This window comes from Numenius arquata, chromosome 23 (genome assembly GCF_964106895.1).
Source record: "Numenius arquata chromosome 23, bNumArq3.hap1.1, whole genome shotgun sequence".
NCBI lineage: Eukaryota > Metazoa > Chordata > Aves > Charadriiformes > Scolopacidae > Numenius > Numenius arquata.
This window is the reverse complement of record NC_133598.1, coordinates 6,974,117-6,991,909: the sequence shown is the minus strand read 5'-3', so window position 1 is coordinate 6,991,909 and position 17,793 is coordinate 6,974,117. Positions and strand designations below refer to the sequence as shown.

The 17,793-nt window shown below is 65.6% G+C and overlaps 1 protein-coding gene across 1 annotated transcript; it reads right to left on the bottom strand.

Moving 5' to 3' along the window:
* Window positions 1-10,340: 10,340 nt before the first annotated feature.
* RAPGEFL1 (Rap guanine nucleotide exchange factor like 1) lies at window positions 10,341-17,185 on the bottom strand. Its single transcript, XM_074162898.1, has 15 exons — window positions 16,771-17,185; window positions 14,491-14,569; window positions 13,868-14,018; window positions 13,689-13,786; window positions 13,255-13,367; window positions 12,922-13,089; window positions 12,738-12,835; window positions 12,513-12,635; window positions 12,230-12,408; window positions 12,058-12,148; window positions 11,890-11,940; window positions 11,537-11,624; window positions 11,376-11,440; window positions 11,030-11,084; window positions 10,341-10,465 (listed from the first exon to the last, which is right to left on the bottom strand). Exons 1-15 carry the CDS (start codon window positions 17,183-17,185, stop codon window positions 10,341-10,343), a joined length of 1,899 nt encoding a protein of 632 aa, XP_074018999.1.
* Window positions 17,186-17,793: the final 608 nt, after the last annotated feature.

Genomic DNA, 17,793 nt, shown 5'->3' with positions numbered 1-17,793 from the left:
CTCATCTGGGACCGGCCGGTGCTGCCAGGACGTGTTGCAACAGGAGCGCTTTTCCCCCGTGCTCCTTCCCTCCCCGCAGCGGGATCACGGGGCTGAGACGGTGCAAGCTGCTGTCAGGGCAAGTGTGACATTGCGGGGACGATGTGACAGCATCACGGCACAACCAGTGGGATGGGACAGGCAGGAGAGCCCCGGCCTTGTTTGAACACCAGCAGCTGGAGGTAATTAGCAGAAATACAGCTGAGAAACGTGCCAGGTAATGAGACTCCTGACTCGGTCTCATGTGTCACAGGCCTGAGCCAGCACAGGAGCGGTGCCAGCGCTGCGGGCCGTCACCTCCGCTCCCGGCTCACGGGAACAGAAACACCCACGTCACCTCCCTGTGATGCTCCTGCTCCAGCTGGTTACTCACAGGGTGACATTTCCCACCCAGCTCTGCACCTCGATGGCACTTGGGGTCACAGGAGCCCCTTCGGATACTCCCGTAACAGGGACACATCCTCGCCACACACAGATGGACGGACGGATTTGTCAACTGTCAGAAAACAAGTCAGTGCCACGTCTGGAAGGGAATCACGCTGTGCGGGTCCCTCAGTTTGCCCTCCTGCCCCCCACGTAAGCCCTGCATCAGGCGGAGGGACAATCCCACAGCAACATCACCTCCTGTAAGCACAGCCAGGGAGGAGAGGGGTATTTTTTACAAAGAAACCCATGAGTCATTATCTCCCCCTATCTAATGTGCCCTTAAAACTAGTGCTGCACCGAAACCTGCATTCAGATAAAGGCTCTGACCTAGAAGAGTGAGAGAGGAGGGGAGAGAAGAGTTTAAGCTAAAGCAGCTTGAGGATAAACTGGAGCTGAATTCCTGAGAAACAGGTCATTTCGTTTCAGCACACGGCCCCGTTCAGGTTGTGGATTAACAGCAAAGGTCACATTGAAAAACCAAAATCGAGAGGCACCAAACTCAGCACACGGTGGCTGCTGATTATTGCATCCCATGGGAAGAGCTGAGACCTCTGGGTGGGAACACTGGAGAGATCTGTGTCTGTCTTTAAAATAAAGCCTAGATCTTTAATGTTCATGAAAACAGACACAGCTGATAAAGATTAGGGAGACACAAGATAAATCCTCCAAGAAAAAAAAAAATAAAGGGGGGGTTCTCCCAGCACTGCTTACCACCCCTTAACGTCTGGGGTATGCCTTACGGAAACTGCACCCTTTGAAACAGTGCCGCTCCGACAGCCGACTTCTCCGCCTTCCTGCTCCTTTGTTCTTCCTTACCAGGGATCCTTTCACCAAGCCAGATCTGAGCCTTTGAGAGCCCCATATGCCGCGGCGGCAGCTCACTGCGCTGGCAGGGAAAGTGGTTTCAAAGACCTGAATCGGGGCAGCGAGAGAGAGAGAGACACCCGCTAGATCAAAGCGTGGAGGAGAGCTCGGCTTCGGCTAAGCCAGGAGGGGCAGGTCTGCACCTTAGCTTGCCTTTCAAAATAAAAAAAAAAAACCAAAAAAAACAAACCAAACCAAAACCTGAGAAAGCTGTGAGAAAACCAGGAGGAAGACAACGTGTGAAAAGCTATCGCTTGTGAGGAGAGAGAGTTCACTGAAATCAAGGTGACCCTGCAGAAAGCTGCTTCCAGAGAGGCCGCTCAGCAACTGTGCGGGACCCCACCATCACCACAGGACCCCTCGCCCCACGGTGGCACCGACTTCAGGGCAGTCATTTCAAATCAGGCCTCCCCGGCCAACCCTGGATGCAAAACACTATTAAAAACCAACAAGAACATTATACTCAACCATCCCTCTGTCCCGTAAAACAGCTGGATTAGCCAAATCTGGCCTAGGCAGGACAATATGCCACATTTTTTCGGGCATTTTTCAAGTCCCCATTTGCCATGAAGGGAAATGAAATGCCTCCCCCAGCCCTGGATTCTGCTCATCCCTTGGGGTGGGGGGGTAGTTTAGCTTTTTTAGCGGGACAGGCAGCAGTGACCTTCAGATGCTGTAAGCGCGTTTCCTGGCTTTTCAGGGGGATTTGGGCGCCGTGGCGGATTTGTATTTCACAGCTCCCCTCGCTGCCGCAGCGAGCCTGCATTTGCAAACCCGAGATGAAGCGCTTCATCCTCAGGGAGGCAGCGGCTTTGAACTGCAGATCAAGAGGAATTTCCAGCCCTCTGATGTCGGCTGCAGAATGCGGCTGCACCGGTTTGGGGACGACTTCCAAGGCTGGACCTCTCAAACACCCTCCCCTCCCGCCCCCGCCTCACAGGGCGCCTTTATCTTCCACCTCTTCCCATCCTAGCCCTGGATTCCTCGTTACCCCGAGCGCAGCCCTTCCAAATTCAGACCCTGTTGTCCTCCAAAGCCTGACATTTCTGCCCATTCCTGAGGAGCGAGGGCTTCGGCAGCACCGGAGATGCGACATAAATAATTTATCCTGAAAGACAGCCATTGCAGGATTTAAGGTCATTCAGGCTTTTAAAATCGTATCAGCATGCTTTAAGAGAGCGAGCTGCCATCTCGATTTGGAGCGGCTCAAAGAGCCGGTGCATCTCTGCGTGCAGACAGACAGACACACTCCAGCCCCGCGGGACTCAGACGTTCGCTCTGAATTATTAACAACCCACGGTCACTGACAATGCATTTTTAACAAAACCCCTGAACACAAAAGTTTCTAACGCCTCGGGGCCGAATTCCACAGCCCTCGGTGGAGCCCTGGCTTCCCCATCCTCGGCCACGGGACCCCGGAGTCGGGCTGCCCGTTAGCAGCTTTCCACAGGTTCGCTTGGCAGAGGAAACCTTTAATCAGGAGCGAGGAATCGCGTCCTGACATTAGGCTGCAGCAAAGGGAAGAGCAGGAAAAGCCCGTCTCAGGAGGGCCCGCAGACTTCCCTGCCTCTCCCCGTCCCCTGTGCCAGGCGAGAGGGGAAAGGAAGCCAGGGAGGGAGAGGTGGCACACGAGGGGACCGGGCAGGAACCGCCCCGAGCCATCGCTCTCTCCGACGGACATCTCCGATTGTTCCAGCGGGAGGAAGCGGCGGGAGACACAAGGACTTCCCGGCTGCTTCACTGGTGACCCAGGGCTGGGAATAACGCGCTGCATGGCCCAAGCCTCATAGAGAACAATAAGCTGCTGAATGGAAAGCGGCTCCTGAGACCGGTGATGTTCGCGTTCAGATAAAAATGCCTTTTTATCAACTGCCAACGATGCACCGTCCCCTTCACCACGGGCTCCAATGCCGTCTGAGCATTTAAAGCAAACGAAGCCTGCACACCGGAGCCAACAGACCAGGAGCTCCTTGAGGCAAAGGGAGCAAAGAAAATATTGGCGGCCTCAGGCTGCTCCGAGTAGGACAGGGAGCAGAGAATGGCTCCAGCACCTCCCAGAGCCTCTTAAGTCCCCTCAGCAGCACCGTGGCCCACTCACGCAGGGCTCGTTTAGAGGCAAGCGCTAACGAACTGCCTCTAAGACTGCACAGTGAACCCAGGGCAGCGTCTGCCTGTGGTCTCGGCCAGGCTGTGGCTGACGTGAGGAACAGGGAATGAACCCGCGGCTCTTCCGACCGTCACGCAAACCCGACAGCGTGCAGAGCTATCTGTGAAACAGCACCAGGCGCTCGGTGGCGCAGAGCTTACGGCACGGGAGCAGGCAACCAGTCTCCAGCTCCAGCCTGCCACCCTCAGTTGACGCCGTCGGCTGCTGCAGCGTCTGCCGCCGTGGGCCTGAGGCAGGGACAGCAAAATGGCCAGGTGAAGTTCTCTGCCAAAAAAAGCACGTTAATCGGAGATGACCCCCCGCTGAAGGCCATGCTTCCAACCCAAACCCCTGCGCCAGGCTTTTCTCCCAGTCTCCCCCCCATATCTGAGAGGCTGGCAATGGGCTGACCCCCCCTCTGAGCAGGAGTGATGCCGGGCCAGCGCCAAAGGTCTGGCGTTTCTGGGTGTGAGCGGTGGCCCTGCTCCGGTGTGAGGGCCCAACGGGCAGCGTCCCAGCAAGAGGTCACAGCACCACGGGAGCTAACAGGCTGTGCCGGTGTTTTAGGAGAAAAACCAGTGGTCTGCCCAGTCCCCCGGCCCCCACTCAGATAATGTGGTTACAACCGTGAAAAAAAACTCCTGGTGAAAACCCATGAGCTACACACACACACACACACACACACACTGCCTGGAGGGTGCTGCTCCCCAGCCTGGATGGAGAATAACTGTGCCTTTAAAATACCGCAGGGCCAGCTCCAGCTTAACCCCCGGTACCAGCCTCTGCCTGTGTTTGAGCAGGGTGCTTAAATACATCTGAGACCCCGCCGTGCCCCCCCTGCTCTGCCTGCAGCCCTTGGGCCCCTTTGCTTACAGGGCAGCACCCAGGGCTGGGCTGGCTCCCTCATGGCCTGGCCAGGAGCCTCCAGGAGGGACACCCCCCGGGGTCTCTCCCACCTCCTGCCAGGCGTCCGTGACGCTCCCTCCCTCTTCCTTCATTGACGGGGCTTTCAGGGGGGGGTTTGGGGAGTCTGAGGACAGAGCGCTCCAACTCTGATCCCTTTGCCACCCCTCTCCCGCAGACCAGAGGAAGGGGGGGGCTCTGCCTTCCCACCAGCCTCCCATGCAGGCTCTTTTGCAAGAGCTGCTCCGAGCCCGGCTGCGGGAAACAGCCCTGATGGAGACGAGCATGCGGTCTCCTGCTGTTCCACTAAACCCGGCCAAGTATTCTCAGGGTTTTCCTAGGCAAAGGCCAAGCAGAGAGGCGCTGATTTGCAATCCAGAACACACAGGGCAAGTAACCGAGGCAGAGTGCAAGCCGCCGGGCGCCGGCGGGAGGTGCCCGCTGGAAGGGCACAGTCCCTGCCGCAGAATAAAGTCACCCTGAACCAGCCCAAAGCCACAACGGCCTCGCAGAAAGGAAACTGCCGCGCGGGAAACCATCACCGACTGCTTCTAAAAAATTTAATTGGCTAAAGAAACGCATCTTTCTTCTAACCAGGCAGGCACTCAGAGTCATCAGGAGAAAAATGACAACCTACCATAAAACACCCAGCACTTCAGTGTCATTTTGGGACACACGTTATACACTTGATGTTTGTGCAAGACCCTCAAGCTACAGAAATCTTATGAAAAGGGCTGATCCACACCGCAGGATGGACAGGACGGCGCACGGGGAGCGGAGCCCTCGCCGGGGCAAGAGGCCGAAGGTGGCGAGGGCCCAGCGGCAGCCGCAGCCGTGGGAGGTGTAAGAGCCCGAAGGAAGCGCCCGTGTCAGTGCCAAGGGGAAAGCGAGCCAAGCCCCGTCAGGGCGAGTTCTCTGCGCAGTCGGATCCCCACTCGGCTGCTTTTCAGGTCGGGAAGTGCCAAGAACATGCTGCAAATTTACAGCCGGCGCAGAGGGAGAGGAGAGTTAGCTTTGAGACGTGATCTAGTAACTGGGTGTGACAGTCAGAGAGACTCGGCTGTGGGGTCAGACGGTCCTCGCAGACGCAACCCCCTCGCTGCTGGTCAAAGCCACGAGTGCCACTGGGCCACCAACCCAGCCTCTGCCCAGGCCAAGGAGGGTTTAAGCCCCACGCTGGAAGGAGGAAAATCCACTGGCCATGCAGGGAAGGTGCTCGGCTGCTTTGGTGAAAGCAGAGATGGGCACAAGCGTGTGTCACTGCAGGAGCCCCACATCAGCGGGTTGGACCTGACAAGGACTCAAGCGTGGCAGCACCAAATCCCGGCACGCAGCGTCCCGGCACGACGCCCACATCCATCTCCCCACAGCCCAGACTGCCCGGGGGCCACAATGCGGGCCAGCCCTACCCTGTGGCATTTCCAGCTCACCTCACCTGCTCCCGCTGGAAAAGGGAAGAGCGCAGCTCCCTGAAAAACCTCCGCACCCGCCCGGCAGCTTCTCCCCTCTCCCCCCATGAGCATCCCCCCTGAGCTGCCACTGCCCCGGGGCTGCCGGAGGCAGAGTCTGCGCCCTGGGCACCACGGTGGCTGCCGCAGCTCCGGCTGGTGCAGCCAGTCCTGCCAAGCAGCAGGAATTTCTAGGGTTATGGTACTGCATGTGGGAGACACCAGAGGAAGGAAGGGGAACAGGCCAAAGGGAAGCAGAGAAGCACCCAAGCCCCAGCAGCAAGGCACGGAGCTCCACAGAGAGAGACACCCCCCCGGCACAGCAGGTTTTGCCTCCCAGTACCACAGCCCCCCCCACCCCGAGGCTGGTGATGAAGAAGCCGGCTCTGGAAAAGACCATTTAATTATTGAACCAAGCTCAGGACATCAGAGTGAGGAGCAAGCCCTGGGAGCTGCGCTCGTGCCAGAACGGCCCTGGCAAAGCCAGTGGGAGAAACCCAACACGCTCCGTCCCTCGTTAGGAGGGCACCTTCCCCACCCGCTCCCCCCGCCCACCTTCGCTTCCCAGCACAAAGCTACTTCTTTGGCAGAGCAAATCTGCCTTCCTTCCAAGCAGCCAGATGTAAGTAAGTAGGTCAGACAAGGACCAGAGCGCCTCCACAGCAGCACTTTAAAGCAAAGCGGGAAGCGAGCCCTGACCTGGAACGTGCCCCGTCACCTTGGCGCTGGCAGAGAAGGAGGGGGGGGACCGACGTGCCTCACCTCGGAGGAAACGTACTCAGAACGAGCAGAAAATCCAAGAGCGGCAGAGGATGTCGTGTCAGGGTCTAACACCCTGCGGCCGCAGCCGCCGAAAGCTTTGCAACCTCCCACGAAGCCACAGACCTGCCTTTAGTGACAAAAACTAACTCAAACAGACCCGATTCAGCGGGGAGGGAGGCTGCGGGGCAGGCAGCGGTGGTAAAGGTGGCACTGGGCACCACACACTCCAGATGGCACCGGCTTGGCACGGCAGGGCAAACAGTCGCCGTTTGTTGGCGGCGGGACGGAGCCAAGCCCTCCCTTGCCCCCCTGCTATGGCACAAAGAGGGGTCTGTGCTGCTGGCTCCGGCACGGCCATGGGAAAAAACAGGCTCTGCCTTCGCATTCCAGCAACAAGGGGCGGCTGCGAGCGGGAGAGCGGCCCCCCTCAGGCGAGGTGCAAAGAGGGGACGTCTCCCCAGGGGTGCCAAGACACTTTGGGGACAACACAGAGTTGATAAGGTGAGGGCAGGGAGGAAGGAAGGCAGGAAGCTGTGAAAAGCAGAGGAGGCACTTGGCAGGTAGCTCTGCCCCCTAGGAGAGCACGTCCGGCCAGATTCACACCTCAGCTGCAAACCCAGCCAACTCCTTCGGCCGCGGAGACGGGAGTGGGGACAGATTAGATGCTCCCTGGCAGCCCTCAGCGGGGCAGCCACACTCCACACCAGAGATGGGCCGGGCCAGAGCGACCCGGGCAGCCCCCCCTTTGCAGCCAAGTCTGCCAAAGGTAAAACAAGGCTGATTTGGGATGGCAGCACCTCTCCAAGGGCTCCTGCTCACCCCAGCGACAGGCTGTGGTTCAGTGAAATGACTTTCATGCAAAACCTCTGCCTCCACCTGGCCCGAAGATGCTGCCACACCGGCTCCTCACCGTCGCCTTCCCACTGGCCAGGGGGGTGGGCAGCAGCCCCCAGCCCACATTCCGCCCAGATGGAGGGGTGGGAACAGCTGGAGCAGGGCAGTCACGAGGTTCAGCTCCCCATGTCCGCCTGTCAGCTGAGGGTCAGGAGGCAGCCAACATCTCCCGCATCCCATCCCACGAGCCCCAGAAACGCTGCCCAATTCCAAGCAGATCAGGGGGGAAAGCCTGGGCCCCTACCCCTGCTCACTGCCGGGGGGGGGGTAGCTGGAGCAGAGCCATGGTTAATAGCAACGGGGACCCGAGATAAACCCAAAAAGCCCCAAAAAACTCTGAGCAGTGCTTGGTGAATAAGGTGTTTCAGAGCATGCTGGGGGTCTGGCCTGCATTGCCGTGAAACACGTCCCCCCCAGCCATTACCTCCCCCAGCTCTGGGCTCGCTGCGGCTTTTCCGTGCCAGGGCAAACACCAGAACAAGCAACACCTCGATGGCAGCAGAGCCCTGAGGTGGGACAGCTCAGTGGCCAGGCACCGGCTCACGGGCACCACTGGGCTCGTCTCTGCATGGCCCACAGCCTGACCCCATCCATGTCCCTCCCGTGTCACGGCTGAGGACATCAAGGCACAGGGGTACCCTTCAAACAGAGGGCCAAGGTGGGCAAGAGCCACTCGCCAGGGCCATCCACGCACTCAAGGGCGGGCAGGAGCCACATCAATTCTGCTGAGTCCTCGCGGGGGGGAAAGGCTGCGTCTGCTCGTGCCACGGCGCTGCCGCTCTCCCTCTGTCCCAAAGGACATGGCACGCAGAAAACAATCAGCCACTTACTGCATTCACTTACAACCAGGGCTCTGGAGGGGTCTGGAGCACAAACCTGCAGCAGAATGCAGTCCTCAAGGCCTAGGCAGGTGTGCGGTACGGCTACGTGGGCAGGGAGGGCCGGTGGCCTGGGAGCACGCAGTTGCGGCAGTGTTTACCCGGAGCAGAAGGGAGAGCTCAGGCTCCACCGTGGCACTCGCAGCTCCTCGCTGCCCGCCCCATGCCGGGCTTTCCGTAGGCAGAAGGTGCTCAGGCCGCAGTTTGCCAGCTCCAGGCCCACAAGAGTGACCAGACTGTGACAGTGTTTTGGGGACCACGGGCCTGGCCTGACCCTGAGAGCATCGTCTCCCCAAGGATGGCACAACCGGTCACCCAAACCTCCCATGGTGGATGCCCACACATGGACATATCACTTTCCCTGGTCCCCCGGGGAGCACCGCTGGAGGGGGGGGCGAAGGGAGAAACGTGAGGGGCTTCTTCGCCGAGAAGCAAAGGGGGGAGAAGCTCCCCCCAGGTTCCCCGCAGAGCCCCTCACCAACACCCCCCAGCACAGGGGTTCCCAGCTGCACCTGTGCCTCCCCTGGGACCCCCCCCGCATCCTCCCGGTCCAACCATTCCCGCAGACCCCGCCGCACCCCCGGCAGCCCAGCGCAACTCCGCCCCCCCCCCCCCCGCCCGCCCCAGAGCACCCCCAGCCACCCTCCCGCACCCCGGAAGCGCGCAGTACACACCCTCCTCCCCAAAACAAGCCTCACACAGGGCCCCGCGCACCGCCAGCCCCCGAGCCCCGCCGGTCCCGGGCACCGCGCAGCCGGTCCCGGCCTCCTCACAGGGCCCCTGCACCCCGCACGCCCACCCGAGCCACCGTACCCCACACCGAGGCCCGGCGGACCGCAGTCCCAGCTTCCCCCCCAGGCCTCGCAGGCCCCACAGCCCCCGGCCCGGTGCCCCCGCGCTCACCCGCCGCCCGCGGCCTCCTCCCGCCGCACCCGGAAACGCGGCCCCGCGGCGCCGTCCGGCCTCCAGCCGCCGCCAAACAAAATGGCGGCCGCGCCCCCCCTTCCTGCGCCTGCGCCAGATGGACTGGATGTGGGCGGGGCACGGGGGCACGGCGGCGCCATGGTGGGGAGGTCGGGCGGCCATGGTGGGAAGGGCGGGGAGTGGCGCAGGGCTCAGTGGCCGCCATCTTGGGAAGGTCATCCCCACTCCGCGGCCGCTGTGCCCGGTTGCGTAGGCGTGTAGAGGAGCGAGGGGAGCGCGGCGGCACCGGAGAGCGATTCTCTGCCCCGTACCGAGCCGTTGCTGCAAGCCAGCGGTGCCCCGGCCGAGCCCGGCTGCCGAACGCCAGCGCCGCCCGCCCGCCATGTTGGGAAGGTCAGACGGAACCCTGGCGGCCGCCATGCTGGGAGGGTCGGGCGGAACCCTGGCGGCCGCCATGCTGGGAGGGTCGAGGGTCCGTCCCGTCCCTCCCCTGCCGGTAACGGAGCGCCCGGAGCCGGGGACCGGGGGGTGGAACGACCCCCGTGACCCTCCGCCCCCCGCAGCACGGCTGTGACACCACTCCCCAGCATGACATCAGGAGACGGGCGCCGGGACAGCCTTTTATTGGGGCTCCGCGACCCCTGTGCCCCCCGGGGATTTTCTTTTTTTTCTTTTTTTTTTTTTCCTTTTTTCCTCCTTTTTCTTAAAAAATAAAATGTACAATTCCGGACGGCGGTTCGGTACAAAATATACACGTCTGGGGCGGGAGGGGGGCGGGGGAGGGGGGCACGTACAAAAATAGAGGGGGGGTCCCTGCACCCCAGCCGGGAGGGAGGAGGCAGCGGGGTGCCGGGGGGATGGGGGCGGGGGGGGGAGATGTGCCCGGGGACCCCGAACCCGCCCCCCCCCCCCCATGCCAAGGGTGGGGGGCAGCACCCCACTGCACCCCCCACCCCGCCGGGACCCCTGGGCAAAGTGCGTCAGTGCTGGGGAGGGGGGGTCGGGCCCCCCGGGCCGGGCAAGCGGTGTTCCCCGGGGTGGGGGCCCCCCCGGGGCTCACTGGCCGCCGGGCTCCAGCTTGTAGGAGAGCTCGAAGAGCAGGTTCTGGTTGTCGATGACCCGCAGCTGCCGCACGTAGGCCTTGGTCTGCAGCTGCCCCGGGGAGGCCTCCAGCTCCAGGCCTGGGGGGGGGGGGACAGGCAGCCCCCGGCACGGGGACCGGGTGGGGATGCAGGAATCGGATGGGGATGCGGGGATGGGACGGGGACGTGGGGATGGGGACGCAGATGCAGGGATGGGGATGCGGGGATGGGGACGCAGATGCAGGGATGGGGATGCGGGGATGCAAGGATGAAGATGCAGGGAGGGGATACAGGAAGGCAGGGATGGAGATGCAGGGATGGAAGGAGGAGATGCAAGGATGCAGGGATGGAGATGCAAGGATTGGAGATGGAGGGATGCAAGGATGGGGATAGGGATGCAGGGAGAGGATGGGGATGCAGGCATGCGGGATGGGGATGCAGGGATATAGGGAAAGGATACAGGGAGGGGGAGTTGTGGGGATGAAGAGATATGTGGATGTGGGTCCAGACACATCCTTGCCCCACAAGGCCAGCACCGGGGGTGGTGGGGCCATGAACAACCCCCCCTGTCCCATGGGATTAGCCCCCTCCCACATCCCTGGACCCTCACCCCCACCCGCCCAGGCCTGTGGGGGTCCCAGTTTCCCCCCGCCCCGTACTCACAGAGCGGGCGGCTCCGGTACTTTCGGATGGTTCTCACTTTCTCGGCGATGCAGTGCTGGGGCAGAGAGCACCCCCCCGTCAGCCCCCGGCCCCACGGGACCCTGCCCACCCCCCTGGGGACCACCTTCCTCCCCAGATCCTGGGGACTATCCCCCCTCTGGGACCCTGCTGTATCCCATCACCAGTGACCCCCCCATACCCCTGGGGATTCTATTCAGCATCCCCCTAGGCCCCCCCACTCCACTGCAGGGACAGGAGAGCCACAGCCCCTCGGTGGTGCCCCCCTTTCCCTGGTCTCACCCCTGGGGGTCCCTCGGCCACGTTCCCCCCAGCGAGGGGCACCCACCAGTTTCTCCACGTTGACCAGCCCATCCAGGAGGGTCTTGCTGCCTTCGTGCAGGAAGGTCAGATCTGGGGGGCAAGCAGGGGGTGAGGGGGGGCCCCGTGGGACAGCACCGGGCCCCTGGCCCATGTGGGGTGCGGGCAGCCCCCGTTTCTCCCCCTCACCTTTGAGGATGAGTGGCACGAAAGGGATGAGGGGGGGTTTCATCTTGGCCAGCACCTCTCGGTAGGTCTTGTGGTTCCTGCAGGGGTCCTGTGGGGGGGGGGGGACACGTGGGCGATCAGGGCTGGGGGGGGCTCCCTATGGGCACCCTGCCCTGGACCCCTCTGCCACACTGGCTGCCATGGGCACAGGGCTGTGGCCATTGCTGGTGGTCTTGTGGGTGGCAAGGACACCTGAAGATGGTGTGGAAATGTCCCCCCTGCCCACCAGCTCCCCAAATACCCCGGGGGGCGGTGGTGCTTGGGGAGGCTTGGGGGCTCCCCCAAAGCCCACGGGGTGCCCAGGCACCTCTCACCGTCAGGTTCTCGAACTTCCGAAACAGGTTCTTGAATTTCCCTGGGAGCTTCTGCAAGACAAACCCAGGTGGGTCCATGAGCACCCGGGGCGGGGGGGCATGAACACTCCAGGGGGGGGGTCAGGGAGCACTTGGAGGGGTGGTCCAGAGCACCCCACATCCCTTTACCTCCCAGGTGAGACGCAGGCGGCTGATGGCGGCGTTGTTGAGCCCGATGATGATGGCGTAGAAGGAGAGCATGTCCTGGTTCTGCTTGCATCTGGGGAGGGGTGGAGAGGGTGAGGGGTGGGCAGAGGACCCCCACCCCCCCACACAGCGTGCCCTTGGCCCCCACACTCACATGGCGGCGATCTTGATGAGCTTCTTGAGGAGGTGGGCGCGCTTGCCCAGCGACTCGCAGAGCAGCAGCTCGGTGCCCACCCAGTGCTGCACCTCACTGCAGCGCTGCAGCAGCAGCTCCAGGTTGGCCGTCTCCCGCCGGCCCCGCTCCCCGTGGAACACGTAGTCCACGAATTCCAGCTGCCGGGGTGGGGACACACACACACACACAACGTCAGGGCCCCCCCCACCCCGGGCCATGGCACAGCGCCCCCCCCCCTCCAGACCCCCATCACCCCCCCAACCTCGTGGATGCAGCGGAAGAGCTCCCAGTGGAAGGCGGTGAGGTGGTTGGCGATGTCCTCCGGCTCCGCGCGGTGGATCTCGGTGTCCCCCGGGACCACCTGGATCTCCTCGGGCAGCGGCACCTGCGAGGGGCCACGAGGATGGGGATGCTCAGAAGGGGGCTGGACTATGGGGGTCCCCCCCCTCTTCTGCCCAGGGGGTCCCCGTCACGGCACGGTGCTCACCAGGGAGTCGAAGGTGTCCCTGGTGCAGGCGAAGAGGTGGCTGTTGATGCCCAGGGTGGTGAAGACACACTCCTCGCTGGGCTGCAGCACCGCTTTCTCTGCGAGCAGAGTGCGGGCAGGGGGGTCAGCGCTGGCCAGACCCCCCCCACCCCTGCCCACAACTCCCCCCTGACCCCACGGGCACCTCCGGAGGAGGCCATGGTGACGAGGATGAGGGCGTCCTCGCGGGCGCTCTGCTCCTCTGAGTACTGCAGCTTCTCGGTGACGGAGGCCAGGATGTCCTGCACCGAGGCCGAGAGGCGGCTGCGGATGGTGACGTAGGAGTGGTCGGGCATGTACACGCGGCAGAAAACTGGGGAGACAAGGAGGGGGAGCATCAGGGACATGCCAGACCCCCGGTGCAGCTCCGGAGCCCCAGCTGGGGAAACTGAGGCACAGAGCAGGCACGGCGCCTTGGAGCCGCCGGTGGGCCAGGGAGGGGACCCCGGTACCCAGCACCCGTCCCCCCATCACTCACTCTCGTCGGAGCCCCGAAAAGCCACCCGGGTCTGCAGGCACGAGTCGATGCGGCGGAAGTGCCTGAAGAGCGGCTTCACCTGCTTGTTCGGGGGGGGCGTCTCGTCGGCCACCCTGCGGCACCGGCGCGGGATCAGGCAGGAGCCCCCAGCACGGCCAGCACCCTTGGGTGCTGCACCCCGAGCCCTGCCGGGGGGCTCTGCCAGAGGGGGGGGGCCAGACCCACCACCCGGGTCCTTGCTTGTTGCCAAAGGGCTGCTAATGAGCTAATGACCCCTCCAGTTCCTGGGCATCCCCAAGGATGACAACTCCCTGTCCCTTCCAGGGACTCCCTGACCCCCAGGATCCCCTGACCCACCCAGGAATCCCCTGACCCACCCAGGAATCCCCTGACACCCCCCCCCCCTCCCCGGGACCCCCTGCCCCCCAACTCACTTGAGCTCCACCGTCTCCACGAGCTGGTGCAGCTTGAGGATCTCATCCTCCAGGTCATGGTAAAGGGACGTGTCCTTCATGATGAGCAGGTAGAGATCCTGGGGGGGGGGGAGGGGGGCGAGAGGGGCTCAGGGCAGGGGTCTGGGGGGGTCTGGGGGTGCAGGAGGGTGGGCACCCACCTTGATCACCTTCCCGGCGCTCTCCTCCTCCTGCAGCAGCCCCTTGTAGGTCTCGAGGAAATGCAGCAGCACGGCCAGCACTGCCCGCTTGCGCCGCAGCCCGGCCCCCTCCTCCCAGCGTGGGGGGGGGCTGCCCGCCGCCAGCACGAAGGTGGCACCGTCAAGGAGGTGCCACGGCAAGGAGGGACCCCGGCCTGTGGCCACCCGCTGCACCCCAGGCACCCCTTGTGAGCGCCTCCCTGGTGGCACCCCGGTGCCCACCTTGTCCCCAAACCCCTGCCCTCCTCACGGCACCCACATGCCCCCCACCCTTATGGCCCCCCAATTCCCTCCTTGCTGCTCTCATGTGTCCCCCCCCACGGCACCCTGCTGCCCTCCTCCTCGCAACCCCACGCCCACCCTCGTGCCCACGCTTTTGTCACCCTCACAACCCCCCCATGCCCAACCTCAGACCCCTCCCCATTGCAACCTCGTGCCCACCCTCCTGCCACTGTCACCGCAACCCGGTGCCCTCCCCACGCCCAGCCTTGGACCCCTCTTCATTGCCCCCTCATGCCCACCCTCCTGGCACCCCAAAGCCCTCCCCACACCCCCATGGCCCCCTCTGTGCCCCCCAAGGATATTGCTGGTGCAGCTGCTGCAGAAAGCGCTCAGTGGGCAGGAAAAGCGAGTGCGTGAGCACGATGTCGTCCAGCAGCGACTCTGGGGGAGATGGGGGGGGGGGGGGGCAGGCGTGGGCACCCCGTCATGCAGCTCCCCCACCGACACCCCCGGAGCCCCCCCCCACCGACACCCCCGGAGCCCCCGTACATAGCAGAGTGGGCGGCCGAGGGGAGCGATGCCAACTCCCAAGGTGGTGCCGGGAGCTGCCGAGCCCCCCCGCACCCGGCGCTGACTCACGGACCCGCTCCCAGCCCCGCGGCGCAGGGGCAGAGATGCCGGTGGGGCAGGACCTGAGCCGTGACACCCCGGCACCCCCTGCCCCCACCCTGGCAGGAGCCCAGCCATGGGCAAACTGGGATATACAACAGGGCACCGGGGAAACTGAGGCAGGCACCGAGGGCAGGTGGCAGCAACAACCATTCGGGTGGCCACGCTCAGGGCACTCTGCGCCGGTGCCTGCAGTGGGGGTCTCTGGGCCAGCACAGGTGGCACCGGCCCCGGGGAGGGTGTTTTGGCCCGGCCGGGTGAGCCGAGGGGCCGGTACCGGTGGCGGTGCCCGGTTGGCGGTGCCAGCACCCAGCCACCACCGAGACCTTTGGACGAGGCACCGCTCCCTGGCCCAGCCCCGGAGCAGCCCTCGACCCTGGGACCCGAGCGGGTGCCCCGGGGGGGACCGTGCCCGTGTGCCCCGGGGACGCCGTGGTGGGATCCCAGTGCCCCCTCAGGGCCTGAAAAGACCTGTCCCCGCGGGAGGGGCTGTGCCGAGCAAGCCCCCGGCCGCCCCCTGGGCCCCAGCCCATTAACCCGGCCACCGATCTGTGCCAAAGCTGGGGCTGAGGCTCCCCCGGCACCACCGTGCCGGGGCACAGCGCCCACGGGGAACGAGCTGCTGCCAAAAACGGGACACGACAGTCTGGGGCACAGGCAGGACCCATGCCCCCCTCCCCGCCCCCCAGCCCAGCCCCCCCAGTGCTGTGGGGCCGGTGCCCCACGTTCAGCGCCCTGCACCCGCGTCAGGGCCGGGGCACCAGCAGTGTGGGGGCACCCCCAGGGCAGGTACACGGCCCCCGGCTCCACCACCCTGCCTGCCCTGCCTGCAGCCCCCTCTCGGGGGGGCAGAAGGAGCCAAACACACCCCCCTTCCCCATCCCTGCAGTCTCCTCCAGCCCTGCCTCAGTTTCCCCATCCCTCTGTAGCGCCCACACCGTCCCCCGGCGCCGCAGGGACCACGAGCGGGCGCAGGGACGGCTTTCCCACGCCGGGAGAGCGTGGCTGGTGGGAGCCCCCGGACCCCCACACTGCATCCTGTCCCCCCCCCCGCTCCCCCCCAGCGCTGGCACCGCAGGGCCGGGCCTGGCAGCGTGTTGGCGCAGGCAGGGCCTGGTGCTGCCAGTCCCATCTCGCTCCTACCCAAAAGGCTCCCTCGTGTCGGGGGGGGTGAGCCCCACCCCGGCCTCGGGCACCCCCGGAGTGTGGGGCTGGCGGTGGGTTGGGGTGTCCCACTGCCCCCCCAGGACACCCCGCACCCCGGCAGCCGAGCGGGGTCTGCCGGAGCAGGGATCCCCACGGCGTGGGAGCGCTCCCAGCCTGGCTCCGCTCACCCAAAACCTGCCCGGCACCTCGGCTCGGGGAAGGGGTGTCTGCCCGGCCACCCCTCCCCGCCGCCCCCCCCCCCCCCCCCCCAACCGCTGCGGCTCCCACCGAGGCTAATTTTAGCACCGGGAAAAATATTAAAGATCAGCCGGGAGGGTGATGGCTCTGCCCGCTGCGGCGGCAGTCGGTGCCCGGCCAACCTCGGCCTCCGCCGGGCCTGGCGCTGCCACGCTGAGCCCCCGCGGGACCCCCGCCCGCCCCGCAACGCCCCTGCCCGCCCCGTTGCCACGGTTGCCCCGGACCAGCGGGGATCCTGCCTGACCTTGCCGCCCCGACCGGGGCACCCTCCTGCGTCCTGCGCGGTGCCACCCACCCCCCCTCACCGCGCACCCGGTACCCCCCACCCCGGTACCCCCCACCCCGGTACCCCCCACCCCGGTACCCCCCACCCGCATCCCCAGGGCACCAGCCGGGCGCCCATCAGTCCCCCCCCGGTCCGTCCGTCCGTCCGTCCCCCCAGCGCCGCCCGCTGCCGCATCCCCCCCCCCCGCCCCCCTTCCCCAGCATCCCCCGCCCGCGGCCTCTCCCCCCGGCTCCGTCCCCGTCCGCGCTCCCGGGGGGTCGCCCCCGACCCCGACCCGCGGTACCTGCTCCGCAGCCGCGGCCGTGCGCGCCGCCCGCCGGCAGCCGCTCCAGCAGCGCGGCCAAGAGCCGCTCGGGGGGCGCGGGCGCGGCGGGGCCGCAGCCGCAGCAGCAGCGGGCGGCGGGAGGCGGCTCGGGGCTCGGCGGCTCCCGCTCCCGGTCCCGGTCGCCTCCCGGGGACGGATCCTCCGGGGAGCGGAGCGGCGCCTCGGGGGGCCGCAGCTCCAGCCAGCGGCCCTCGCCCCCCGGTTGCGGCCCCGCCGGTCCCGCCGGTTCCTCGGGGGAGGCGGGAGGACGCGACAGGCTCTGCCGCCGCGGCCCCGGTGCCGATCCCTGCCCCGGTGCCGGTCCCGGTGCGGCGGCGGGGCGGGCGGGCAGGTGCGAGCCCGGCTTCTTCAGCAACTTCTCCAGCGGCTTCATGGCCGCCCGGGCGCGGCGGCGGCGGCTCAGGGGGCCATGGGCGGCGGCGGCGGGGCGGCTCCGCTCGGCTCCCGGTCGGGCTCGGGCCCCGGCGCCGCTCCCCGCCCGCCCCGCCGCGCCGCCGCCAGCGCCCGCCCCGCCGCCCCGCCCCCGGCCCCGCCGCCGGCACCTGCCCGCCCCCGCCCGCCGCCGCCGCCGCCGCACCGGCAACGGCACCGGGGACCGAGCCCTCCCGGGGATGCGGCGGCGGTACCGGCGGCGGGCACGCGGCGGGACACGGTCGCCCTCCTCGCTCCCCCCCCGGCAGCCCCGCACAGGTGATGCGTTGCACACCCCCGTACCGCCCCCCCCCCCCCGCAGAGCTGTCACAGCGGGGACGCGGCCACACGCCCACACGCCATCAGTCACGCACAGGGGACACATTGGCAGAGCCCCCGCACCACCGTACAGACTGGCAGGGGGGGGACACAGCCCCCCCCCCCCCTCCCCTGTCACACCAGCGGCACCATCACACACCCCGGGCGAGTCTCACACACACGCACCCCCCCCCGTGCTGTCTCACACCCGTGTCACACCCCCCGGCACACCCCGACACCCTGTCCCCCAGC